At 42.0% G+C, this 27,966-nt stretch overlaps 1 protein-coding gene across 4 annotated transcripts in view; it reads right to left on the bottom strand.

The window, feature by feature from the left end:
* Positions 1–1,972: 1,972 nt before the first annotated feature.
* Positions 1,973–27,966, bottom strand: part of TCF7 (transcription factor 7) — a 122,528-nt gene continuing 96,534 nt past the window's right edge. The window contains exons 6-13 of one of the 4 annotated variants that reach the window (XM_027849183.1): positions 22,958–23,047; positions 21,496–21,609; positions 20,026–20,188; positions 19,351–19,458; positions 17,688–17,736; positions 15,306–15,401; positions 9,989–10,061; positions 1,973–3,763 (exon numbers count right to left, since the gene is read on the bottom strand). In XM_027849183.1, coding sequence (XP_027704984.1) covers positions 3,511–3,763; positions 9,989–10,061; positions 15,306–15,401; positions 17,688–17,736; positions 19,351–19,458; positions 20,026–20,188; positions 21,496–21,609; positions 22,958–23,047 — 946 coding nt within the window. In that variant the 3' untranslated portion in view covers positions 1,973–3,510. The remainder of the gene's footprint in view (positions 3,764–9,988; positions 10,062–15,305; positions 15,402–17,687; positions 17,737–19,350; positions 19,459–20,025; positions 20,189–21,495; positions 21,610–22,957; positions 23,048–27,966) is intronic. The other 3 variants (XM_027849180.1, XM_027849182.1, XM_027849181.1) reach the window with 3 other exon arrangements.

Below are 27,966 nucleotides of genomic sequence, written 5' to 3'. Positions count from 1 at the left end.
TGGCCTTAACTATTACCTTTCTGTAGCTGTAAGACTTAGATAGTCTTTAATATCTTTCATTTTTAAAGTTGTGATTTTGACTGCCAAATTAAGGCCAAATTCGAGGCTTCTACTTACTGAACGTCTGTGGATGACCATGCTTGCCAGCATTTCCTGTTGTGCACTGCCTATGCCACCCCATAAACTGATACTGTAACCTCCAATGGCCCATTCCCAATGGATAGCTTTCTCATAGATTGCTTTATTTATAAAGCTAAATATAAAAGCAAAAAAAGTTACAAAGTCAGTGAAGTTTTTTTAAAAATTACAACACATGATGGATAATTGTTGGACCAGTTGCTCCAAATGGTAAATATTTATCCCTGCTACATACAGTGATTTTATTTGGTATAATGATATGATTTTGCAGTGGCTTTTACTTTTATCACATTTTAAGAAGTAAAATTTCTATATGAAAATAATTGAAATTGTACAAGAATTAAATTCTGGCGACTAATCAAACATGAAATATGAAAATGGTTTGTGATGAAATAACACTTTGGATAGCTTCTGGAAAAGGATCTGGGGGAGCTAATAAAAAACAGGATTTAGATTTTTGCTTTGGATATTATTGTACTATGTTATAAATGATTTTATCTCACCTTCCATCAAATTATTTTTTCCCCAGAGGAAAAAAATAAAATATACTGTCTACAAACGCCAAGCACATGTATTATTAGTTCAGATAAAGCTAGAGGGCTTGTATCAAAATAGATTGGAAATTGTTCTCTACTGCCTGTTGGGTCCCAAATTGAAGCCACTGTCTCCCAGGCAACCCGACTGGTCTTACTCAGTTCCCTTTGCAAAAAATCCACTGTGTGGACCTTGTTCTCCCTGCTTTGCTCTTTGTATGTGGCCTGGGGAATAGTATCTGCTTATGGTATCTTTTTCCTGTGCCTTGGAATCAGTCTGTAGGTTTGGTTTGAAAAGTCATTTGTCACTTGGAGGGAGGGGTGAACAGTTTGAGGGGAGAGAATTTTGGGGCCTTTGGATGAGAGTCTAAGCAAGCATGGTAGGTAAGTCTCTCCCAGGAGTGAGAAAAACACTGAAATGATCTATAAAACCTGACCCCCATGGGGGGTGGGAAACCCTCTTGTCAATATGGCCTTGACCCCAACAAGAGAGTGGTATTGGGCTTGGGGGGGGGGGGTGTTTTAGTAAGTTGGCCTTTTGACTTGGAATAAAAGGGTTCTGTCCTTGGGCTGATTTTCTGTACAAAGCCCCGGGACCTTTTTATGTGTATACCCTTATGGAAAACTAGCAGAGGCCCCAAGTGACAAGGTTCAGCTGTGCAGTAGCTGCACAAAGGGCAATAAGCAAACTAAGTGTAGTGCTCGCAGTGTAAACAGCTTCCTAAGGTTCAAACTTTTATATAGAAACCTAGTAAAAAGTATCTTTATTCTTAGGTAAAAAAGTTGCATTCCTTGTTGACGCCTTAAGAAAATACAAAAATAGTTTGTACACTATAAAGATCATTTTTTTTTCATAATTTCTTGGCAATGCTATAGCAAAAATAATACATTGTCTTCAATATATAAGAAGTTGGGTAGAGAAGGGAAAAAAAATAGACTACCCTTATAATGAATGGTTCCTTCTGAAACCAGGATGTCTATACTCTGGAGAGGGAGCAAAAAAAAAAAATGTTAAAATTCCAAGGCTCAGGGTTAGACGGGCTCAGAAATTGATTATAATAGCCACTGTAGTCAGCCTGTTGTATAGGGGCGTGGATCATCTTAGTATTTTTTAGACTTCTAGTGGATTATTAGCACTCCAAACCAATGGACCTAAAAAGGTCACACCAGCAGGAATTTTTTATTTCCTGGGGGTTTTAGCATCATCCCTCTTTTTTTTTTTTTTTTTTTTGGGCAGTTGGGGTTAAGTGACTTGCCCAGTGTCACACAGCTATTTAGTTAGTGACAAGTGTTTGGTCTGAGGCCAGATTTGAACTCGGGTCCTCCTGACTTCAGGGCCGGTGCTCTATCCACTGTGCCACCTAGCTGCCCCTATCATCCCTCTTCTTATAACTCCTTTGGGGTCTTATCTCCCAGGAAGCACCGAAGGAGGAAAGCCTTAAGCTGTCTTTGTTAGCTGAAAGGATACTAGTACAATTTTGAATCAGAATTGGAAGTTTAAGTGAGGTTTGAGGTTTATCTATGGGTCTTAAATACCATATCTAAACTCCTCCTTAATCAAGACGCGACTGTAATGACCAAGTCTCTAACAAGTGGTTTTAAACAACTACACCTGGGAATGTATAGAGAGTCTTTAAAAAAGAAAAGTGATTTGACCAAGGACTGCTGCTGCTAAGCCACCCCCAGACTGGTTTTCTGCATCTCGGTCATCAGGCGGCACTGGGCGCTCTGTGTCGTCCTCCATTGAGTCATTGGGACGTGTTTCTGAGGAAACTAAGGTTTCTAGGAAATATTTTGAGCAGTTAAGGCAAACAGTGCCCTTGAGTGAAGTGGCCAGACTTCTCTGTCCTCTTGCAGAACAGCTCGCGGGCATAATGTGGAATTTATTGCAAGCAGAGCAATAAATGTTTCTTCTGAGTTTACACAGGGCCCTTGAATAGGCTAAAACAGTTGGTTATCTGTAAACAGTGTTTTCCTGTCCTTTGAACAAGAAGTTTTTCTTCGTCATTGCTGTGAAGAAGAGTCCATCTTCCACAGCTAGTCACTGTCAGAGTTGGCACTTTGGTCTTGAACGTGAAACTTTGAGGTGTCCGATTTGTCTGTTCCTCTTTCCAGAGTGTGCTCTACATAGGAGGGGGAGGCATGGCTGGTAGGGCAGGGCCCAGCAGTGGCTTAAAGCAAAAGGATCAGAAGCAGGCATGTGACCTGCTGATATTTAACAGTGAGAAACCAAGAAATTGTGGGCATTTGGCTAATTAGTACTACTTTATATTTTATAGCACTTTTATAGTACTTTTTCATATCTATTATCTTATTTGTAGAACAGCTGTTATTCCCATTTTATATAAAGATGAGGCAACTGAGATTCAGACAGTAGTTTGCCTGAGCCCACAGTAGCTCATTAGATAGTAGTAGGAGCTGGGACTAGAGTAAGTGTTCTGAATCCAAGTCCAGTGTGTGCCTTCTACTACACCTTGCTGAAATCCACTCTGGACATAAAGGGCTGGCATATGGGATGACATTTTGAAATTTGTCTGACCACTCTCCTGAACAGCTTAACTTGAAGGGCCCCACAGCTTAGGCAGGCTGTGTGTCACTTTGTTGCATAAGGGCCGGGCACTATGTGGGAAAATGGGGTGAGGCCCCAGGCCAGTTTTTGTTGGATTGTCTGGCTGGCTCTTGACCATATGTGGAAATCTGTGGAGAAAGCAAAAGTATCCTCTGCCTTTGACATGGCTGCCTAATGGAAGAGGGAGGATCCTTATGTTCCTGTTGCCATGATGCTTGTATGCTGCTGAATATTCATGGAAAGGCTGCTGAGAAGTCCAAGGGCTGAGGATCACCTTGCTGGGAGTCCAACCCCATGAGGAGTAGGCTTGAGATGGAGAGAGAGGGAGAAGGGGCAACTTGGTGGTCTGTGTGTGAAATCATTGGGACTGGTGAGCTGGTCTGGGGTAAAAGCAGGGCGAATGTATTGGAGGGAATCCAGAGGGGATGGAGGGGAGTCTATAGCACTGCCATCTGAAGAAACTGGGCTGGTGCAGCGTCCTTCTCCTTCTCCTTGTAAGTACCGAATGCATTTCTTTTTCCTCCTAAGAATAGTGAAGAGAGTTATCTGTAAGCAAAGGGTTGAACTGACAATCATATATCTCAAACAGGTGTGTTGTTACTGCAACGGGGCAAAACCCTACAGGAACTAGATCCTTAGTGCCTTTCTTCTCTCCTAGGGACCATCTGCTGAGAAGCTTTCTTAGAAGCTTCTAATTCTTGGTTAGTAAGTAAATGTGCTGCCCTTCCCATTAGATGGCAGCCTGACTGCTACAGACTCCATAATCTTCCCCTGCCAACTTGGGTTTTATGCATCTTGTTAAGAAAACAGATTCAAGGGTATGCCCTTCTTTAGGAGTCCATAATTCTAAAAGTTAGACTTTGCCTATTTCACCCAGGTTGTTGGGGAAAGGGTGACTTTAAGAGAATGGCTTTAAGGAGAATGTTAACAACAGGGAAATACTCAAATCTTAACTACAGGTGTGCTGGCATTGCAGCAGTAGTAAAGGATTGTGATTTTTTTTTTCCTTTCAATACCCCAAAGGCAACTTACTCTCTTCCCCCCCCCCGAACCCACTCTTCCTTCTGACTTTTTATTCCTTCCAGTAGCCCCAATATTTTCCCATTTACTGTGCTGCAAAGTGTTAGGAATTTCTGTGACTTCTCCTTGGTAGTCACCAAAGCTTGATTTTTCCTCTGGCATCTGCATCTAGCCCTTCCCATTTAAGCTGCTGCTATCACTGTCATTCAGGCTCTTATCTCCTTTCATTGGGACAATTATAATATCTCCTAACCATCTCCCTAGTTTTCTCCAACCAATTTCCTCCACATCGTTGTTAAAGTACTTTTCTAAAATGCTCATGTCTGACCATACCATTCTTAAAACTGTTCAGTGGCTCCAAACTGTCCATACCTTAAGTCTGCCATTCAAGGCCCTACAGAGTTTGGCACTGTACTAGTTTATCAGTCTAAGCCTCCAACACTCTTTGCTATACTCCTGTTTCAACTGGTTTGGACTATTTGCTGCCTCCCATATATGTTTAGTGCTATCACCTTTGTTTGTCTTTTTGTTCATGTTGTTCTTTGTACCTGAAATATCCTTCTCATCACTATCAGTTGAAATTCTACCCATCCTTCAAATCTCAGGAAAAATGCTACCTGCTCCATGAAGCATTTCCTAGGTAGAAATGAATTCTTTTTAAGAACTCCTATGTCACTTTGTTTATGCCTCTAATATAATTTGTGATTATGTTAGTTATGCTTTTGTCCCATCTCCTTTATCTGTTCCCTGTTCTTTAGTCATGTAGTAATTGGGGCCATCATCTCCTCTTGCCTGGCCTATTGTAATAGCTTCCTATTCTACGGTCTCTTCCCTTTTATCCATCCTTCATTATAGTTGCCTTCTTCCTTATACAAAACATCTGTCCCATTTCTTTTCCTGCTCAGAAATCCTCATTGTGTTTTATTCCCTCTTATGAAATAAGGACTGGACTTATTTCACTGGTATAGGCGGCAACTCCTAGGAGAGACAACTCCCTCTGTAATCAACTTACAGCCTTAAAGTGCTGCCTAGAGCACTAAGAAGTTAAGCGGCTTGCTTAGGGCCACACAGCCAGCCAGCTTTCTATGTTACTACACTACAGTTCCCTTGATTCCTTATATTTAAAACACACCTCTTAGCCCAGCATTTGAAACACTTGATAATCCTACAGCTACCACCTGTCTTACCTCCCTCATTTCACACTACTCCTTTTCACAAACTGTTCTAAAGTGGACTACTGACTGATCCCCAAACTCAACCTTCTCTGCCTCCATGGATTTTTTTCCAAGCTATTCGTCTTGGAATGTATTTTTTTCTTATCTTTGCTTTTCAGATTCCCATGTGGCCTTCCATGATCATCTTCCTCTCCCCACTATTTCCCCTTTTCAGATATCCCTATAGTAGAGATTTATACTTTGCTCTCATTTCTCTCTACCACCTTAAGTTAGGTTTTTTGGTTGGATAAGTTGAAATTCCCTAATAGAATATTAAAGCTCCTTAAGATAAAAAAAAGACTGTGCCATTTATCTTTGTATAGCAGCTCCTAGCACAGTTCCTTGCATATAGGAGGTGTTTAGTAAACTTGTGTTGATTTGAATTACTACATTTCACCCAGTGGTAAGCTCCACTGAGGACAAGGACTGTGTCTTATTTTTTCTTTTCTCTTCCACAGTGTCCAGTTTAAGTCTCCTGTCAGTCTTACTAGAAACTCAGGAAATTATTGATTTGAACTTTCTTCCTTGCTTGGCTTAGCTAGAGTTCTGGTCAAAGATTTTCTTCTCAACTTAGTACATTACTTGGTTTCATGAACCTACACTGTAAAACCTTACCTTCTCAGAGGATGATGTTAGTCCTAGCACAGCCACAAGATAGCAAAATGACAATAAGTATTATTAGGAGAACAGTAGTTCAGCCTGGAAACCCATGGGAATTCTAAGATAGTCCCAGGGAATCTGAGAGCTGGTAGACTTGGACTATTACAAATTTGGATAGTGGGATAGAAAGGAAAGGGGCTTCATTAATGTACAAATGTGCTTGGTAGCCTGTGGGTGATAAATGAGCCCACTGCACAAGGCCCTCAAGGATGTGAACGCTGTGATTGAGCTCTGTACCCTGATAGTTAGAGGGAGCAGAACTAAAGAGCAAAATGGAGACTCCAAGGAACACTTACTTTCTTTGACCAAAGGCAATTCCTCTTGAGGAAATAATTTCCCCTGGTTCTTCCCTTCATTTGCCTTCCCACTATAGTAATAGCTTGGATTTGATGCATTCCAAATAATGCTTAAAAAATGAACAACAAAAAAAAAACTTAAAAGACTTTGGGACTCCCTAACTGGACAGAAACATCTGCCCTTGGCCACAGAACTTGAGCTTTGGGGATGTGGAGGTAGATGAGGGAAGGAGGAGGGGCATGGTGAGAAAAGAGAGAGGAATGTGTTTGCTCTTTGTAAACATATTGCCATTACTTACCAGGTACCCTCTCAGTTTTTTGTTGTTGAGACAGGAATGTTCTATTAGAAGTTACCTAGGGTAACTTGTTTGACCTGGAGATCATCTTTGTTCAACAGAGTTGAGCACTAAAAATAGTGGGAATACACCCTAGTGTCTGCTTCTGGAAAGTTTGTCTTGAACAATTCATCCTACAGTGGTTTCTCTTCCTCTGAATTTCTCTAGCACCAAAGGTCAAAGTCAAAGCAAATGTTTAACAAATGGCTCTTATACAGGACAGACTTTTAAGTATAAGCTATATTATTAACATTTTTGTCCCTGTTGATGTTTTGAGGTGTGAATGTTCATTCTGAAAATTTTGAGTTCCAGTACACTCCTGTCTAGCACTTAAAGTCTATGCCAATCCATCCAATAGTTTATTCTCTTATATTCTCTAGTTATTTTACAGATGTAAGTCTTATCTTTACAGGTAGACTGTCAATATCTTAATGGTCACCAGGTCTCCCCCACAGCTTAATTCAGGGCTAGCAAGGTACATGGGAACTCACTAAAAGCTTGTTGGATTAACTACTGGGACTAGGAATACTAAGATTCTACCTTCCTGTTAATCATCCGTGGGACAGTTAATTCATTGATGGACCCGATAGGACAGGAATACCCAGCATTTTTTCTATCCATTTATGGAAATGTTCGTGGACTTGAATTGAGGGAGGAGTCCCAGTTCTGTCAGTGACTCATTTTTGACCTGTTATAATTAATTTCCTTTTCCTAGGCCCTACTTTCCTTCTCTATGACCTGAAGGGGGTTAAACTGCAAGTGTGGGTTGGGCACAATAAAAACTGAATTGAATTTCTAGGACCTTGGTCATAGGATTTTATAGCTGGAAAGTGATCTCAGAGATCATCTTATTCTAACCCTCTCAATTTATAGAAGAAACTAAATACCAGAGGGGAGATAGTAATTTGCAAAAATTATGCAGGTATTAAATAGTGGAGTTAAGATTTGAACCCAGGTCCTCTGACTACAAATCCTATTGGATCTTTTCACTGGATCCATTTGTTCACAGACTTGTCTTCTCTAAACCTAAACTAGGCATGAGGTTGCCCACCTATGGGCCAGAGATTGACTCTTACATTAAGAGGCCAAGAGATTGGGGCTGCCATCTTCTTCCAGTCCCTAATCTATAGCTTCAAGGAAGAGAGCTGCTGTGAGTGAGTCCATTACCTCTATGCCTGCTGGCTCTAATCTTGCTGAAGTCCTGGGTTTTCTTTTTTTGTTTGTTTGTTTTTGTTTTTTTGCTCTTCTTTTGGTCCTAGGTCCTGAGGGTCCTGCCATTCCCACCTGAGTTATTGGTTACATTTTTTTAATCTCCCGTTTCGTGAGCAGTGTCAGGAGAGGCTCAGAGAATGTGACTACCCAACCAGATTTTGACTCAGTCAGTGTGGTACAGTGGAAAGAGGGCTGCTCAGCTCCTCTGGGGAGTTAGACTAAATGGTCTCGAAAATCCATTCCAGCTCCACATTTATGATTCTGTGAGCCTCCATTGAATCTGCTCAGCGGTTTCAAAGCTAAAAGATCACCTTTGTAAGTAGGGGCATTAAAGTATCTGTTCAGTGTGACTTGGTGTTCCTCTTCTTGGATAGCCTAGCCCAAACCTCCTTGACTTTCTCCTCCTCTCCTTTCCACTTGTAATATTCCACCTATTCATCGCCAACTTTTTATATGTATTTCTTGATCATTTTCTGTTCCTGACAGAACAACGTGTGTCAACGTGTGTCTTAGATTCTTAGGCCCGTGGGGGGTATTTTTTGATCTGGCTCTCTGGATGACCTAGAAAGGGGGCTTCAGCTTGGGGCTAAGGTGAATCCCTACAGAGCAGAACTGGCTTGGAGATACTTAGTTTATGAACCCATCTCTTAGTGGTGCCATTTTCTTTTTTGCCTGAGCTAAGAAGGTTATTAGTGAGGAGAAAGACCAGAAAAGCAAGTTTGCAGGCAGCAAGGAAAACCTTGGCGGAAGTTAGAGCTCAAGTTGATGTGAACAGATGAGAATGAAGGAGTTAGTGTTTGGGGTCAGTGAACCAACACTGTGATCCAGTCAAAGGACTGTACCCTCTCCCCATCACCCAGGTACCCCCACCAATTTTATAATTATTCTGGGGATGCCCTGGGTTTCTCTGAGGGGCCAGAGCCTCAGTGAGGAACCGCTAATGGCTGGTCTGGAATGGAGAGTGGGCATTCTAGGGGAAATGGTTTATGTCTCAACCCAAGAGATGCTATCTCCAGCCTTGAATTGCAGTCTGTGCATCTCTCTAAAAGTATTCTTTGTAAGTTATACACCTAACTTCCATATCTCTGTTGTTGACACTATCCTCCCAGACATCCAGCTTCCTTGCTTTCATCTCAACCCCTACCCTCAATCAGCCAGTTGTCTTGTACTGTGCATTTTGAGCTCCTCAATCTTTCTCATCAAAGGCTATCAGCTACCTCTCACCTGGACTACTGTATTGATTCATGACTTCTTGTCTTGATTCTTACCTCTTCCAATTCATTTTTTACCCAGCTAGCTGCAGTAAAATTAGTACTTTTTATAATGTACTGTCCTATCTCATGTCTCTTTATTGCTTATTCTGATAAGTCTGAATTCCTCTGATGTATCCTCCTTGATCTGACTCAACACTGCTTTCTCATACCTTATCTCATGCATTCTTTGTGTCAGTCTAGCCAGTCTCCTCCCTGGTGAGGAAACACTTCGTTTCACAGTTTTCCCTGTATGGAATGCCTCCTGTCTCCATCTGCCACAGTGATTTCATCTCTGAACCAAACCTACTTAATATTTGTTTGTTACCTACACATTGGTAAAGAATATTCCAAAAGTCGTAGGGCAGTTTTAAGCTAATAAAACTTAAAACTGCACTAAGACTTTAGGAACACCCCATATGGTCTTTATTGTTCAGTAAGTGCTTAATGGATACTTGAAGACTTGATTCTGTTCATTAGAGATTCTATTTTGGAAAATGAGGATGCCTGTGGCATTCCTTAAATTTGGGTAGGCATTGGTGGGTAGTACAGGTGGTGGAGCATGGAGCAGGAGGAGGAGATGAAGAAGAAATCTTAAACAGGAGGGGATAAGATGGGTGTGTTACTGACTTCTAGGGATGCCTGGGGGTAAGGGATAGGGAAGGGCTCATGCAGTGTAGCCTCTGATATCATGCATCCCCCAACCCCTTCCTGGAAAGCAGCTTCAAGGGATACAGACCGGGAGGGGAGGAGATACCCACCTGCATGGACCGCACCAGTCCGTCTGCTGGTTGAGGCCAAAGCGAGCTCGACATTTCTTAGGAGAGCCAGGGTCTGCCCACACAAGCATGCGAGGTGAGGCAAGTTGGAGAGCAGGCAGAGAGGCATGGGGATGGGGCAGGAGGAGAAAAGTGGGAAGGAATAGGAGAGAAGAGGCAAACATCCATTTTAGCCACTCATCAAAATATAAAAACCTAGACCACACATCCATTTTGCAAAAGCAGTATCATTCCAGCAGGAAACCTGAGTTGAAAAAATTGACGTTAGTCTGCAGGCAAAGCAGAGCCTCAAGCAGGACAGCAGAGAAAAAAAGGGGGTGGAAGGCCTTAACCTGGAGTCTATCAGTTCTAGTTCTTTCCCTCCTCTCTGGGCATAACTTCTGAGCCCATTTCTCTGGTGCCAAGAAGAGGATAAAAGCTCAATGGGTTCACCCCCTCTGGGCGAGGGTCATATCGAGTCTTGCTTTAATTTGGACCAAGAAGGGCAAGTTCCCTTCACTCCCTGTTCCTTTAATATAGCATAATGTGCTAAGAGCATTCATTGTACTTGGAGTCAGTCAATCTGTGTTCAAATCTTGACCCTACTACCTACTATGTAACTGTTTGAGCAAATCTCTTTACTTCTCTCTTTCCTCAGTTTGTTTTCTCCTTTCAAAAATAAGGGGTTTGGAGAGAATCACCCAATCTCAGAATGGACCTCAGAGGTTATCTAGGTGAACAAGAATCCCTTCTACAACATTCCTAACAAATGGCCATTCAGCTCTTATTTGAAGCCCTCCCATGGGGGAGGGGAGTGTAACTTTTTGAGGCAGTGGCCCTTTCCACTTTAGCATAGATCTTATTAGGAAGTTGGAATTTGTTTCTGAACAACTCCTCTTCCCCCTTCTCTCTCCTTCTTGCCTCCCAATTGTTTCTAGTTCTGCAGCCTAGGTCCAAGAGAAAAAAATTAGTTCTTGTTCCATAGGGAGAGCCCTTCAAATACTTAAAGACTACTGTCATGTAGTCCTTAATTCTTCTCTTCTCTAGATTGGACATTCCCAGTTCCACATAGGAAAAACTGATCTTGGGAATGACATCATTTCCAGTCTTCCTTTCACCATGCTTTTCTGAGCATGTCCCAGGTTGTCTATGCCCTTTCTAAAACTGGGTGCCTAAAATCGAACACAGTACTCCAGAAGTGATATGATCAGGGAACAGGGCATAGGAGAATCATCTTTCTCCATCTGGCCCCTCTTAATGAAGACTAAGATAGAACTACCAGATTTAGCTTTTAAAAAAGTCACACTGTTGATTCACGTTGAACTTACAGTCCGCCAAACTATAAGACCTTTCCTATTGGAACTTCTCAAGTGGATTTTTTAAAAATCATATGTGGGGCAGCTAGGTGGCATAGTGGATAGAGCACCTTCCCTGGAGTCAGGAGGACTTGAGTTAAAATGCAGCCTCAGACACATAATATTTCCTAGCTGTGTGACTCTGGGCAAGTCACTTAACCCTAGTCGCCTAATCCAAAAAAAAAAAGTCATATGTAAGATTTTTTAAACTTATAAATCTTGTTAAATTCAGTCAACTTTTTAGTCTATTATTTAGGATCCTGACTCTCACACAGTTGGGAAGTTAACTTTCCCACTTTTGTGTCACCTGTAGATATGATAAACATTCCATCTATATGTTTGTTCAAATCCTTAATAATAATTTCTTGGAATCAGGTAACAGTGACTTATCAGTGATTATTCTTTGGGGGTGTGGCCATGAAACAGTTGTGAATCCTTCTATCTGGTTTATTATATCCGTCTTATTCTCAAGGATGGCACATAAGAGACTTTATTAAATGCTTTGCTGTAATCCAGGTATACATGGGCATTCCCCTAATCTGGTAATGTGTCAAAAAGAAAAAGGAAATAAGGTTGTCTGGATTGAACCTATTCTTTTTTTTTTGGAAGCAAAAGGGGTTAAATGACTCACCCAGGGTCACACAGTTAGCTGGTAAATGTCTGAGGTTGGATTTGAACTCAGGTTCTCCTGACTCCGGAGCTGGTTCTCCATTGTTATACACTGTGCTACCTAGTTGCCTCCTTGATTGAACCTATTCTTAATGAAGCTAAGCTGGTTTTTAAAGATCACCACTTCTCTTTTCTAAATATTCACAAACTACTTTGCCTAAGGCTTGTGATATTTTGATGGATCTGTGATCTTGTCCATGTGAGTAATCCTTTCAGTTGTTCAGATTAAAACTGTCCATGGGTCTTCTATATGACTTGTCCATGGTGTTCTATAAAATCTTCATAGGAGGTCTCACTCAACACACTATGGGCCTGCCTCTAAATCCCTTGACATTGTGTAGAAAGACAGCATAGCTTAGCGGATAACTGGACTTGGAGGTAGGAATATATGGTTTCAAATCCCACCTCTAACACTTACTAGCAGTGGTTAACAACTTAGTGGTTAACTTAGCTGTGTGATCATGGCACTAACCTCTCTGAACCTCAGTTTCATTATATGTATCATGGGGTTATATTGTGATGCTAAAATAAGCTAATGTATGTAAAGTACTTAGTAAACTTTAAGGCATCTAACTATATGTGTTACTATTATTTTGTGGTTACCAGTGGATCCTGTGGGTTCTCCATCTGTTAGCCTTTGATCTTGCTAAGTAACTGGCTCGCCTTTTTGAATCAGACATGTATGATGATATCCCTTTGCATTCCTTCCAAACAGTTCTTCATGGGTGATATGTTGCAGCCCACTCATGCTGCGACTTATAATTCTTAGGAAACTGCGATTCCATTTCTTGTAACCACAAGAATATATGCTATATATGGTTATGTATTATATGTTAAATAGATGAGCCTTTGTTTTAGGGACAAGATTAGGGGTATTAAAAGCGCTGTGAAATTTCTCCAAAGCATTTCAGCCTGCTTTCCTCCTCTTTTTTAGTTCTAGGTCCAGTTTATTGTTCATCTGCAGTATCTGTTAGAAGCTATACATATTGATGATTGGCTATCACTCGAAAGAGTCTAGTGTATCATAGTTCAGGTGATAGATATTCTTCATCCTCTTGGTTTTTCTTGGGTGAATAGTTACACTAGACTCTTTTGAGTGATAATTGATCTCAGGAAATTCTACAGTGTTTCAGGACTTGATACAATCAGGATAATATCATATGCAAACAAGAGAATCCACAGAACCTTGCCATATCTACGCAAATCCCTCTTTGATATGGACCTTGCATTAGCCGTATCTTCCATAACAATGGCAAACATATCTGTTTTATGCCTCTCTTTATATTAAAAATCAGAAGGCCATCAAACAAAGTTATTTTTGTTCATCTTTCAAGAAATTTTGTATGATTTTAACATACATGAGAGACACCTTGTTAGATGAGAGCCTAGGCATTTTGCTGTACTAAAGCAAATGGCATTTTATAGTCAACAGTCAAAAAGAATAGGGATATTGTTGTTTTTGCAATTGTTATTTAGCTGTGACTATAAAGATATGTAATCTAATGAAGAGTAGCATCTGTGAAAGCCTGCCTGCTCCTTTTTCATACCTTCACCAGAATGCTTTGATAAGTGTATGGGTTATTTTTATAAAGATTTCATAGCTGTGGGAAAGCAGGCATTGATATTCTCTTGATAGTCCCTTTGAAATGATATTTCTAGAATGTTGCCCAAAATTAAGGATGTTAAGCTCATTGGACTATACTTGGTAAACTGCACTCTCTTCTCTTTTTGAGAATCAGGACATTAGCCCTTCTCCAGTTCTGTGACACATAAGACTCAGAGATCAAATCTACCAATTCTTTCCGTAACCTGGGATCTAATTTTCCCAAGTCTTGTGATGTGAATTCATTGAGAGTAGCTGGATGCTCTCTTACAATCTCCTCCCTTATCTTGGGTTTCAGTCCTTGTTAACCATTTTTGTTTTATCTCTCCCAGTTTGAAGATCAGTCTTCTTGGCAGAAATACTAGAAACTAAATAAGAGGTGAATAGTTTTGCCTTCTCTTAGTCATCTATTATCATTATCCTCTCCATTCACAAAAAGTTATCATTCCTTCTTTGATGTTTCTCTTGCCCCATAGTTTTAAAAAATCTTTTTTATCCTATTTTATATTCATCACCAGCTTTACATTGAGCTTTGACATTTAGCAACCAGTTGTTCTTCCTTGTTAGTCAAAAATTAGGTCTAAAATAGAAGGTTCCCCTTTTAATTTCTTTCTTCTGATGAAGTTTATCATTAAAGTAAATCATAAATTTATATCTGCTCTGCTCTTGGCAGAGAGAACTTCAATAAAAATCCAGATAGTTTAAGTCCCCCATCACTGTTGTTACATTTTGCCACTTTGCAAGGTTTTTGATCTATTTTGATCTATTCTGTAACTTTTACATATTGTTTCTAGAACTGTCCCTTCAAATCTTAGTGTTATCAGTGAAGCCAAATTTGCCTCCTTTGACCAGGATCTCTAGTTCAATGTCTATTATCCATATTTTATGCATCTGTGTATAGACATCTAAGGTGATGAATTTTATTAGCTGGAATCTTGGATATTGTCTTCCTGTGTTGCACCTGCTACACTTTGAAAAAGGGCTTGGTGGAAATGAAAGTAGTTTTCCCCTTCCCACTCCATGTTTAGCTTAAATTCCTCTTGATTAGATTTGTAAGATTACAGGCAAATATAATTTTACCAGCCCTTGTTAGACCAAGAGCCATAATAATATCTATTGTTTGCTGTGGTACCGAAATCCAAACCCTGTTCTCAGCCATAATCTCCACAAGCTACTAATTTCCCAAATCAGCCTTTCCCTTTAGAAGCCTCCACCTTCCACTAGAAGTAATGATCGAAACACTCCATCTAGCCCTAATCTCTTTCAGTTTCTTAACCGGGATTTCCTAATTCCTAGCAAGCTTTCTAAATTTCTTTGGTGGTGTCATTGGTTCCTACGTGAATCACTACAGGTTAGTAATGGTACTTAAGCACCCCATGTCATGTGCCTATCCATATATAGTTGACTCTTTATTCCTTAGCAAGGAGTCACCAGCTGCTTTTTGCTTCTGTCTCTGAAAATGACTGGGTGACGACCTCTTTCCTAGTGCCACATCACTTTTCCTTGGAGAATGAAAAGCTATTTCCTCCTCTCCAATTCCCCCCTTTTTAGGAAAAGCCACATGCCTATTAATTAGGCTCAAAATATACCTTCTTCCCTTCCTTTTTTGTATTGTATTATTATACTTTTCAGCCTCCTGATGGGTCAATATACCCCTCTGCCTCTTTGCATTATTTTTCTTTTTTGTTTTTACCTTGTAGCCCTTCTTCTAGGCTTTCAAGGAACACTTCATTCTCCCTGGTAACCTGGAGTGTAGAGAGGCATTCCTCCAGCCCTTTCACCTTCTCCCCTAGGAGGAAGACCGACCTGAACTTAGTGTATATTTAGCTATTACTCTTCACCAGCAGATATAATACAAACCTAATACATCCTTGAAGGTCACTACAGAATTCCCCGTGCCTCCCATATTTTTTGGAAGCCAGATCTCCTGTCCGTTTTCTTTATTGTTGGTGTCTCTTATAGCTAATTCTTGTGGTAAGCTGCCTTTTTGCGCTGCCTGTCCCTTTCTCAGGGCTCCTGAGTAAGGCAGCTGCCTTAGGCAGTTATATTTCTGCCTATTTCATAGTGCAATAGGAGCTGCCATCATCTCAAGCAGAGAAAGAATTTTCAGCAAGATTTTGCCTTGCTTTAGATGTTCCCTTCAGATTCTGTCTTGCAGCTTTGTACTATACTTAGTTATTTTTATACATGTTTTTAAACCATTAAAATACAATCTATTTTAATCTATTAGAATGGAAGCTCCTTGAGGGTAGAGAGTTTCCTTTTTTGTTTTTGTATCCTCAGTATTTAGTGCTTAGTAGGTGATTAATAAATGCTTGTTGGCTGAATTGATGAACTCTTTAGCAGCAGTATCTAGGGCAATAGTTGTTAACCTGGGTGTGTGAAATTAGAAATATATTTAATTATTAAAATACTAATTATCAATATTAAAATTTTAAAATAACTATTTTAGTATAATTTGTTTCCTTGCTTAATCCTACGTATTTTATGTGTTTAAACACATTATTTTGAGACTGGGGGTCTCTTGACTTCACCAGAGTGCCAAAGGAATTCATGAGACCAAAAAAAAAGGTTAATACCACCTGCTCTAGAGGATCTCTAATGTCCCTTCCAGTTTAGAAATCCTCTGGTACTCATTCCACTGTATGACAGCATTGTAGCTATGCTGTAGTCCCCCTTGTAGTAGCGTAAGCCCTCCTTAGGCCAGTTTTGCTATGTTGTAGATAGAGAATTGAGCAGAAGGGGAAAACTACTAATTGTAGATAGTAAATTGAGCAGTAATCCTTAATTACTAGGATAGTAAAGTAACCCTTTGTAGACCTAAAAGTTCTCATTAACTTGCCTCAACAAAAACTCTTTGGGTCGAGTAGAATAGAGTGAGCTAGAGGAGATCAGCCTGGGATGTAGAAGTCATCCTTATGATTGTGTCCCTTCTTTGTGTTGGCCAAGAGACAGCCAATGCAGGGGGAAGGATGAGCTTTTTTTCTTAGAGGTGATAACATCATACAGAAAGAAGAACTGGCTTTTTTGAATGCTATCACTCACATGACCAAATCCAGCTGTCAGGAAAATCTGTAAGGGGTTTGTGAGCTACTAGTTGCTTAGTTAGAATGATAATCAACATAACTTTCTCTCAGTACAACCATTTTGGTGCAGGGGATAGAGTCCAGGTTCAGCTCTTCCACTAACTCAATGTGAGATTTTGGGCAGGTTCTTTCCCCTCTACAGGTCTTAGTTCTTATCTGTGAAATGAAAGCGTTTAGGCTTCATGGTGTCTAAACTAAAGTTCCTTTTAGTTCTAGCATCCTAGAACTGACATTTGGATTAGTCAGTCTGATAAATGGGCAGCTGGCCTGCATGGTATGATTGTGAGACATGTCAGGAAGGTCCTCCATTGCTCCTACATTTCTCTCTACTCTAAAATTCTATCAATACCTTGGTAGAAGGAAATTCTCCATCCTCTGAGGTCTAGGCTTTGTTTCCTATTAAAATGTAGATGGCACAATAAGGACCTTAGTCGTTAAGTCATTAGCTCATTTCTTTGAATAAGTTCATTAGAGTGTTCAAGTGAGATAATTCCCAGAGAATAGGTTTGGACAGGGTTTTTTAGGGGTGGGTGGGGGAGGACAGGGAGAGGGATGGTTATATAAGCAGTAAGTGGATCCTGGTCAGCTCATTTTGTGTGTATGGAATCAATATGGTAGGAATGGTAGAAGATACACTTCAACTACTTCATAATTTGACTTAAGACCAGTCTTTCCTGGTACAATCCTATGGGCGAAATCAGCAGCAGTGGTTCTAATATACAGGGAGCCACAAAACTTTTTTTTTTAAAAGCATTCTGCTTTTATCAGCTGGTAAATTGCCTCTAGGCTGCCTTGCCATGGAATGATCACCAGGAAATAAGAAGGGATAAACAAATTGTTAATTATTCTGGGACTAGGAGCTAACTGCAGTCTATCTTGCATAGCACTCTGGGAATCTAAGGCTTTCTCTCTCTTCTGGGATCCTTTTCTCCCTTCTTTCTTTACCACTCCTCACCCCCAGTCATGTCAGCTGCCTGAGGCATGCTCACCTGTGTTAGATTCTTGATGCTTTTCTCTTGACCTCCTCTTCTTCTTCCCCTGTGAGGGAATGGACAGAATCTTAAAACTTGAATGCTAAGAATTAAGGGATTGGGGCCAGTCCTAGTGAGGTCAGGGACATCACCCATTAGCCACATCCCCCTCTCCCTAAGTCTTTCCCAGATCTAGCTATCACAGCACTAATGATCTAAGAGGTAACAGTGGTTAATGCTTTTCCTATCACTGCACCTTATTAAAGTTCTTTGATTCAAGCTGGTGGAGTATCCTAGGACAGGACATGCAGCAAGGACCAGGAGTTTAAAAGACACTGTCTTTCCCTTCCCAACCATATTTACTTTTTTCTATCCTCCTGTTCTCTCTCTAGCTCTTTCCATAAGTTAGACTGTTCTCTGAGGGAACAGACCTCATTTTGTTTAAAACCAAAACAAAACAAACTAGAAATTTTTTTTAATGTACTAAAAAACTCACAGGATGATAGGATCTTAGAATTTAGAGCTATAAGGAGCCTTTAAGATTACCCCAGCCTTCTCATTTTACAGATGAGGAAATCAATTGAGAACTAGGATTCAAACCCAGGTCTTCTATTACAAACCAGAGTTTTTTCTTCAACACACTAAATCTCATGAGTCCACAATGTAAAATGTCAGGCAAAATAACTGATGTGAATCTTAGTCTGAAGGCTTGTGATAGTCTCACTGTCTAGATCAGATGTGGAAAATTATATCCACTTCTGTCTGCCATATTTTAGGAAGGCCATTGAAACTAGAGTGGCAGAAGACCAGAAAGCAAACAGTGGGAGGATGGTTTGGAGGAATGTTTAACCTGGACAAGAGAAGACACTGGGGGCTATGATATGGAAGAGGGATTAAATTTGTTCTGGTTGTCTCCAGAAGGCAGAATTAGGAGCAATGGATAGAAGATGCAGAGGGTCAATATTAGAATATTAGCTCAATCTTAGAAAAACTTCCATCGGTGCTATGTGATAGTAGAATGGACTGCCTTGGGAGGTGTGAGTTCTCTCCATTTCTGGAGTTCTTGTAGACAGGATTCTTGTTTGAGTATGAATTAGATTAGATTAGATCTCCAAATTCTTATGTCTCTGAGATTCTAACATTACTATGCTGTATTCTCAGGCAGGCTTTATGTTAAAGTTATTGTGCTATACTTATGGTGGACACTTCTATTTTTCCTCTTTATTCTGTATTACTCATCTGTGCCTCTTAAAGAAGGATACAGGGTGGGCTTTTTCTATCTATCCTTTTCTAAACAGCCTTCCCAAATTAACCTGGTGTTACACACTCTCACCTCCCATCTGACCATCATATCTCCTCCTGCCCTTCCAACTACCAGGCACCTGCATTATATGTATTATAATTGTCTCTGGGCTAGCTTGCATTTCTTTTCTGTGTTTTCCAGACTGTTGTTTTTCTACTGTCCCTATTGTCTCCCTCTTTTCGTCCCTCCCTCATTCACTGTTGGATGTTGGGTGAGAAGAGAGAAGTCATGTTTCCTTTTCCCCACCAGTCCTTCACTGAGGGAGAGGGCATGGGAAAGGATGGGATGAGAGCAATCGACCAATCACGCCTGGGGGAAGAACTTGGGTGTACTCTACATAGACATCTACCACAAGGATTCCTGCAGTCCAACACTCACATAATTGTCTCGGGCTGACCAGCCGGGATAGAGCTGCATGTGGAGTTGCCGTTCCTTTCGGGCCAATTCGTAATACTTGGCCTGCTCCTCTCGAGATAGCGCATGCCACTGAAATGGAACATGGGTGCTACACAGTGATTACTGGGCCCAGCCAACCTCACCCTGAAGGCCTGACCCTCCTTAGCCCATCCCATTGGGGGGGGGCTCCTTTTATGTTTTCCTGCTCCTCTAGAGTCTCCCCATCACCTCATACTTCTGGTTATCACCTCATCTGTCCTTATGGTAGGTGGGAGAGAAGAGATTGTCCATCACTTGAGAACCTCTGGACGACGGAGATCATCACCTGTCCCCCAGGGTCATGCCCACTGTTTGTTTAGCCAGTGAGACATTCAGTGACATAGAGGGATGGAGATAGATGATGGAGTAACAAAGACTGACACAGATAAGAGCAATAAAGAAAGATGGACTACAACAGATGCAGAATTTTAAAAAACAGACGGAGATGGAAGGGAGGACAGTAAGGAAGATGGAACAAGTCTGGGGGTGGAGGTGCTAGAAATAAGAGTACACATTCTAAAGGATCTTCCTCCCCTTCCCCCCCATCTTTACATCTTACATCTCCTTTCTCATTAGGTTCCCAAACCCTCCTGACTCAAGGGCTGGCCTGGCTCTTACCCTCCTCCCTAGGATCTGGTTAATGGCTGCGCTCTCTTTGAGTGTGCATTCTGCGATGACCTTGGCCCGCATCTCCTTCATGTACAGCATGAATGCATTCAAGGGCTTTTTAATGGTTGGCTTCTTAGCTTCTTTCTCCTGCTTGGCTTCTGATGGAGGTTTCCTGGCAGAGGCCGGGGTGGGATTTTTTTTTTTAGTGGGGGTGGGTGGATAGGAAGAATTGAATAAAGACAGCATGAAGGGGGGATAAATAGCATCACAGCATTTAAACTATTCCTCTCCCCTCCTTCCCCCCCACACTTTGCCAAATTGCTCTAGAGAACTAACCCATTAGGAGCTGAGAGACCTGGCTTCCAGGCCTAGCTCTGGGTTTTGATTTCTTCACTATGAAATGAGAATTATTATTCCTGCTCCTTTCAGGGAATATCATAAGGACAAATAGAACAATATCTATGAAGGGCTCTAAATCTAAGGTCAATCTAAATTGCTGCTGTAGCTCAAGCTGTATGGTCGATATTGAAAATTTGCATGTAATTAGGATTTTTATAAATCAGATCCAATTAAAAACTCATGAAGGAGGAGGACAGTGGCTTAATAGGTATACTTTTGGGAGGTGAAGAGTTCTTTTGTAAGGTGAATCATCACCACCAAATTTATTGTTTGCATAAGATTTCTTCCTGGGTTAGGTTTGTATATATTAAAAGGTGATATACAAGTAGTAACAAAGAGGTGAACATGCTCCTTTAGCCCAGAAAGGGGCAGCATCTGGCCTGAAATCACAGAGCAAGTATGACTCATCCTTAGAGCTGGATGGAAGTCACTTTAGGCTTAGCTGAAGATTCAGCTGAAGATGAAGTGGGATATGACAGCTGCCATGCCACATCCCTGATCTTCTTTCCTTCTGGGCACAAACCTTGACTTGAGGACTGGCCTGGCTCTCATCTTCCTCCCTTATATCTAAGCTACATGGAACCCCAAGATGGGATAGGCCAGACATATTAACTAGATTCCAGGCAGGTTTACATAGATCTCTGGATAGAAGATTCCTAAGGGAAACTGAGATGTTGTAAAGTCAGGGAGTGTTCCTAAAACCACCACTTAAGGACTCATGCTGAAAGCATCTTGGACCTATATTTCAGTCACAACATGGTTCTAGTCATCCTCATTATAAAAGGAGAAAGGGGGGGCTCAAAGGAAAAAGAGATAGAGTTAGTGACAAAGCCAGCTAATTATGACACATTTCTGTAGGGCCTGTAAGGTTTACAAAATGCTTTCTTCAAAACCACTTTTTTTGATGTAAATAATAATATTCCTGTTTATGGATGAGAAAATGGCACACAAAGAGACACAAAGAATTTGCCAAGTTACATAGCAAGGAAATGGCAAGAGCTGGCATGTGAACCCAGATCTTCCAGTTCTGAACCAAGGATAACACCCCCCCCGCCAAATCTTTGCTCACAGTTCACTTACAGGCCCCGGTCGTAGTGCTGTAGCTCCTGCTTTCCTGAGTGGGGCACAATGGCTGGGTGGGGGATGCCAGTGGTGTGCATACCTGAGCCCAGCATCAGAGATGGATGGGTGAACCTGGGGGAGGAGCAGAGAAAGAAGGAGAGAAAGATCACTGACTGTGCTGGGACTGCCAGCCCAGGGCACTCACTGGGTTTATCGAATCAGGAGGCTCAAGGAAGGAATGCCAGGGAGAAGAGGCTATGAGTGAGACATACGCATATTCCCAAACAACACTGAGCATAGACTCATCACTCCTCCTCCCCCCTCCCCCCAAAAAAAAAACCCCACACATATGCACAAATGAGGAAACCAATGAGCATAAAATTAAAGACTTGCTTAAAGTTAATACTGATGGTAATTGGCAGAGCCAGCATTTGAACCCATGTTCCCAGGCTGTAGATCCAGCAACCTACTATTGCAGCGCTCTGCCTCTCACACAGCTCTTATTTCTGTGGTGCTTTAAAGTAAACAAAATATTTCCCTCACCACAGACCTGGGAGGTAGATAGTGCAGGTGGTATTTTTTCTATTTTACAGCCTCAGGTTAAGTGACTTAGTTGCTGTTACACAGCATTTTTGGTGATTAAAGCTTACGTTCCACTTCGTTGGTTTCTCCCCCAAAGTTACACTGCACCATGGTGTTTGGGGGCTATGGGGATCAGTATTGATCAGTATTGGGATGCTTGGAGCCTTGGTAGCAGAGAAGGTTCAATTACTGCTGAACTAGATCTGGAAGACTAGAGTTGAGGCAGGAGGCCTGGGAAGGAAGCCAGCAATCTTCCTGCCAGTGCTTCAGATAACTCTGCCACGCTTCCCCCAGAAGACTTGGATATTCTCCATTCTATCTAAAGCAAAATGGAGCAGAAGCAGGAGCTAAGCAAGTGTACATAAGAGCTGACACACACACACACAGATGTGTGCATATGAATGGAGGCTAGCACACGCAATGGAGGCAGAAGTTTGGACCTTTTCCAGGCCCCTTCACAGGAGATGGAGTAGGGATAGTCTTCCTCTGTTTAAACACTATAATACGGCAGTAAAGCCCATGGTATATGGGGCCGAATTCTCCCTGGAGTCCATTCCCTTCTGCTTGTGTCTACCCTGAGATAGGCACAGAGGCTCCAAGACGTGTCCACATCCAATACATGACCTTGGAAGAGATTGGGCTCTGTGACCAAGTTAAACTAGTTTCCCCTGGGGGGGGGTGGGGATAATACTCATCAGTTGGGTAGATGGATGGAAAGGCTAGACAGACATAACACTGCAAGCTGAAGTCTGCTTCTGAGGCAGACAGACAAATGAACAGACAGGGCAAGGCCCTTTCTACTGCCCATATGCCAGCATCGGCGGGACACCACATGGAGAAAGCTGAAGGTGCCTGGCTGAGCCACCCTGGACACATGGAACCAATGGCCCATACTCACCTAGGGTAAGGTGCCCCCGGGGAGACTGCAGTCGAAAAGTGCTGTCTATATCCACAGGAAGGGGGGAGGGGATAGAGAGGTGGGCTCGCCCTGTGGTCAGGGAAGAGAGAGAGTTCAGCAGCTGCTCTGGCTCTGCTGAGGGTGGGCAGAATGGGCAGGAGGAAGCTGGCTTAAAATGTAGCAAGGACAATGGAGGGCTAGACATTTGGGAAGGGCTTCCAAGGAATGCTAGCATAACATTCTGCATCATGGAGTATCAGGGCTAGATGCAAAGTCAGGTTATGTAGTACAACTTCCCTAAGGCAGGAATTCTCTCCTACAGAATCTGTTAGGAAAATCCCAGTCTGGAGGAAAATTGAATAGGAGCAGACACTGACCCTTTCACAGAGTTTACAGTCTGAGATTAAAGAGGAGATAGTCTTTCAGCTTCTGTATTCATTCATTCATTCATTCATTCATTCATTCAAGTAGGTGCTTCCTGTGTGCTGAACACTATGCTAGGTGTTGGGAGAGATAATGAGACTGTCCTGGCTGCAGTGTAGGAAGGGATAAGACACACATGGATAATTAAGAGTATACTGTAACATTTGCAAAAAAGTATTATGTGGGATCTGCAGGGTACAGGATTTAGAACTGGAAAGTGGGACATCAAGGAAGGCATTTGACATTTGATTTGGACTTTAAAAAGGATTCAACAAAGGGGAAAGGAAGAAATTGTAGGTATAAGGAAATAATATGAACAAAGATGTAGAGGTGAGAGAGCAAAAGGTATCCTTAGGGACAGAGAATATATAGTATGATTTGGAGCATAAAGTTGGGTGGATGGGAGTTATACGATAGCTTAAGAAAATAAGATGGCACCAGACCATATATGATCTTGAATGTTAGGCAAAATTTGGATGCTATTTGATAGTATTTTTTTCAGCTGATGAGTAACATAACCAGATCTTTGCAAGTGGAAGATTAGTCTAGTAGTGATGTGAAGGACGAGTTGTGTTTTTTTTGTTTTTTTGTGGGGATTGGGCAGGAAGGATGGAGAGAAGAAGAAGCAAGAGAACCTAGACAGCTGATAAAATACACACACACACACACACACACACACACCCACACACCCACACACACCCACACACACACACCCCTGATGGCAGTGGGAAGAGAGAGGAGAGGACATAGAAAAGATGATGGCTGAGATGGAATTGACAGGATGGGCAACCTAATACACATGAGAGCTGAGAGGGAAAGAAGCCCTCAAAGCTTTGAATATAAGATAATGGATGGTAGTGCCACTGACAAAAGAAGAGTACATACTTGACAGCTAATAATGGAGAACTCTCCACTTCAAAAGATACCCCCCCAACACACACACACACAATCCCATTGTCCCATTGTTGGATAGCATGATGGTTCGACCTGCCAGTGCAGAAGATGGGGAATGTGGGATAATAGATTTTTTTTGATGTGTTGGTTTTGCTGCAGTTTTTTTAAATTTCTCTTTTGTATTTTTATAAGTGGTGGCTTTCTAGGAAGGGGAAAAGAAAAAAAATAGGGGAAAAGGAGAAGCATACATTTGGAAATGTAGGTTATATAAAAACAAAGTATTTAAAAGAAAATATTTTTAAAAAACTTTTAAAAAAGATAAAGACCTGCTTGTAGACTGGGAAGAGGGGCTAGTATAGTCAGACAGCTAGCATTTATAAAGCACCTATATGTATCAGACACTGTGCTAAGCACTGGGGACACAAAAAAGGGCAAAAATAACCAGTCACTATTCTCAAGGAGCTGACAGTCTAAATAGGGGAGACAAGATGCAAAAAAAGAATGTACAAACAATATATACAGGATAAACTGGGGGTAAACTCAGAGGGAAAGCACTAAGATTAAGGAGGTTTGTAGACTGATCCTGTGATCCTATAAGATAAGGTGGTTTCCTTGCTTCTCTTCACCACAAGGGGACAGCAAAGGCCAAAACTGACGGTCAAAAACTCATTCTCTACAAGTTGGAGACTTTCCTTTGTTTTTCCTGAGTGGCAAATGCTGTTAGAACATCAGAGTCATCCAGAGATGCCTACTGATGATAGTTGCAAGAAACAATTTTAGAGGTCATCAAGTCCAGCCCCCCTTCCCTCCCCCTCCCCCTGCCCCCGAACTCTTAGGGACTGCTCCTGGGAAGAGGTACAGGGAGGCACTGTGAACAGTGGTGAAGCGCCCTTTCTTATGCTCTGGATACCTAGGAAAAGCACTCTCAACATCAAATGACTTCAATGGCCATAGGGCCCCTGCCCAAAATACCTGTGCCACAAGGCCTGAAAGCCCACAGAGACTCACACTGGGCATTAGCATGCCTTTCTCCAGGTTGCCCTGTTCAAGTGTACATCCCTGTTCCCCCAATTAGTCTCCATCTCTGTCTACTTTTCCCAGGAATGACTTTTCCTTCCTGACAGAAGAAGCTGTTGTGGAGATGAGAAGAAAGGAGTTGGGATATAAGATCATGGGATTTTCAAATCTGTTAGGAATCTTATAGAAGAGATCATTTAACCACCTGCTTCTTCTTATAGAGGAGTAAATTTATGCCTTGAGAGAAGTGACTTTTTCAGAGTCACATATGCTGAAGTAATAACAGTTGGGATTTGAGTACAGGTCTTGACTTCAAATCCAGTGCTCTTTTCACAGTTCTACTTGGAGGCAGAGTGAAGGAGGTAAAATGAGAAAGAAAGAGAGTTGTGTCATGCAGGAGCTATCCTTCCCACACTTGAACTGGTGCTGCTACACTGTTACCAATGTGGATTGCAAAGGGAGTAAGACCCTTGTAGAAAGCTCTTGTTGTGCTTAAAAACAGCGTTTTTTTTCTTTTTTTTTTTTTAAAGGCAATTGGGGTTAAGTGACTTGCCCAGGGTCACACGGCTAGTAAGTGTCAAGTGATTGGTCTGAGGCCAGATTTGAACTCAGGTCCTCCTGACTTCAGGGCCAGTGCTCTATCCACTGCGCCACCTAGCTGCCTCAAAAACAGCGTTTTACAATGGACACAGAACACTTCACTTTGTGACCATGGGCAAATTTCTTAACCTCTTTGGGCCTCAGTTTCCTCATTTGTAAAATGAAGGGGTTGGACCAGATGTGTTTGATGTCTTTTCCAGTTCTAGATCTTATAAGTATCCAGGATGGGATTCTTTTATGCCCATGTGGGTTGGAGGCAGCACTCACAAAGATTCTCAAGTATTATTTTTCTACACTATTCCAGGCCCAGCTTTCCCTGGCCACACTGTTTTACTCTTCCCTCTCTCCCCAATTCTTCCAGCTGGCTCTTTCCCCTCAGCCCCACTTTATGTATACAGTATCTATCTCTCCCTAGGGCACCCTAGGAAATCAGTGAGAGAAAGAACTGACTGGATTCTGCAGCCTAGATGGTTCCTAACCTCTTGCAGGCTGCCCTGGACTCAGGCTCTGCTATGTGATTTCAGGGTGGGGCTCTGGAGAAGCTGCCCATCCTTATGAGCAGTCCAGAGTTTGGGGGTGGTGGTAAATAAGCCACATCCTGTGTATTTCAGGATGGGACCAAATGAACTTGCTCTTCTGACCCAGATTTTGATGTGTATTGTAATAGCAGGTCCTTCCATGAAGTGGAGGACTGGGGCCTGAAGTCAAGGGGACCCTAGGAAGTTTGGGAAAGGCATGCTCCCAACTATGGGAGGAAAAAGGGAAAGGAATAAAATCTTAACAAGAGTACCTCCCCAGGACTTCCTTAGTTCAGGTTGACTCTCTGAGAACACTTGAATTCAGAGGATCACAGATTTAGAGCGGCCATCTAATCTAACCCCCCACATTTGACAGATAAAGAAACCGAAGCCAGGAGGAAACTTGAAACTCGGGTCACAAAGGCAAAGTGTCAGAGCAAAGTTTCAAATCCAGGCCCTCCAAGTTTAAGTGCTTTACACCATACATTCCTGTCTTGGCTCCAGGAAATGGGTTTGGGGATTTCAGACCTCACGCTTTCCAACCCACTCACCTTCAATTGGAAACCTCCTAGAAGTCCGTAGGGAGGGGACGGCTCTACCGCCCATCCTCATCTTGGAATGGGACCTATTCCAGTCTGAGAGGAAACAGTGGGAAGTGCTAGAGCTGAGCTGGGGAGGGCAGTGCTGACTGACCGCAGCAGCATTCTCTTTGGGAGTTCTGCTGAATGCTCTCAGGGTGCTCCCCCTGAAGCTCTCAGAGTTCTTGACCCATTTTCACAACTGAAAAACACAACAGTCACGGCTGATTCCCAGGGAAGTTAAAGGACTTGGCTGAGGTCCCCAAGCAACGGCAAGAAGTGGAGTCTGATTGGAACTAAACTTGACCAAGTCCCTGCCCATCAAACCGAGGGAATTCCAACTCAGTAAGACAGGAATCTGGAGATACAGGAACAGGTTGCGTTGTCTTAAGGAGACAAAGCAGCATCCTCCATCCTGAGGGCCCTTCTCCAGGCACAAGGAAACAGCACAGAATGATTCCCCCCAAAATTGGAGGCAAACTTGACAGGCTGTCGTGCAAGAAGCCAACTCGGATAAACCCTGTTCCTGGATTTCTAGATTCCCAATGTGGAGGGTAGTGAGAGACAAAAAAATATATTTCAGGCCAAACTTGGCTCCTGGATACATCCTAGACTAGGGGAAGAGAGAGAAGGACTGGACATCAAACCTGGCCTCAGGGAGCTCAACCTGAGTGAGACAGATGGAACAGAACCAAGTCCTATCTTTTGGGAATTTGTTCTCAGTCAGTGGAGGGGAGACTCGGTTTACAGGTTCACACCTGTAAAATGGGATATTAGATGGGTCTGAGGTTCTTCCCAGGTCTGACATTATGTGATTGTTATTGTCTGACTCTTTGTCTTAAACACAGTAACAGTTGCTGGGTGGAGCGAATGAGTGAGTGAGTGAATGAATGCATGAATGAATGAACCAATTTACTAAAGACAAGATCTCTTGAGACTAGAATTTGCTCTGTAGAACTCAAGGGGGCACTGGGGAGGG

Source organism: Vombatus ursinus, unplaced genomic scaffold (genome assembly GCF_900497805.2).
Source record: "Vombatus ursinus unplaced genomic scaffold, bare-nosed wombat genome assembly UNPS02007284.1, whole genome shotgun sequence".
Taxonomy (NCBI): Eukaryota; Metazoa; Chordata; class Mammalia; order Diprotodontia; family Vombatidae; genus Vombatus; species Vombatus ursinus.
The sequence above is the reverse complement of the archived record's forward strand: the minus strand, read 5'-3'. Positions and strand labels throughout refer to the sequence as shown.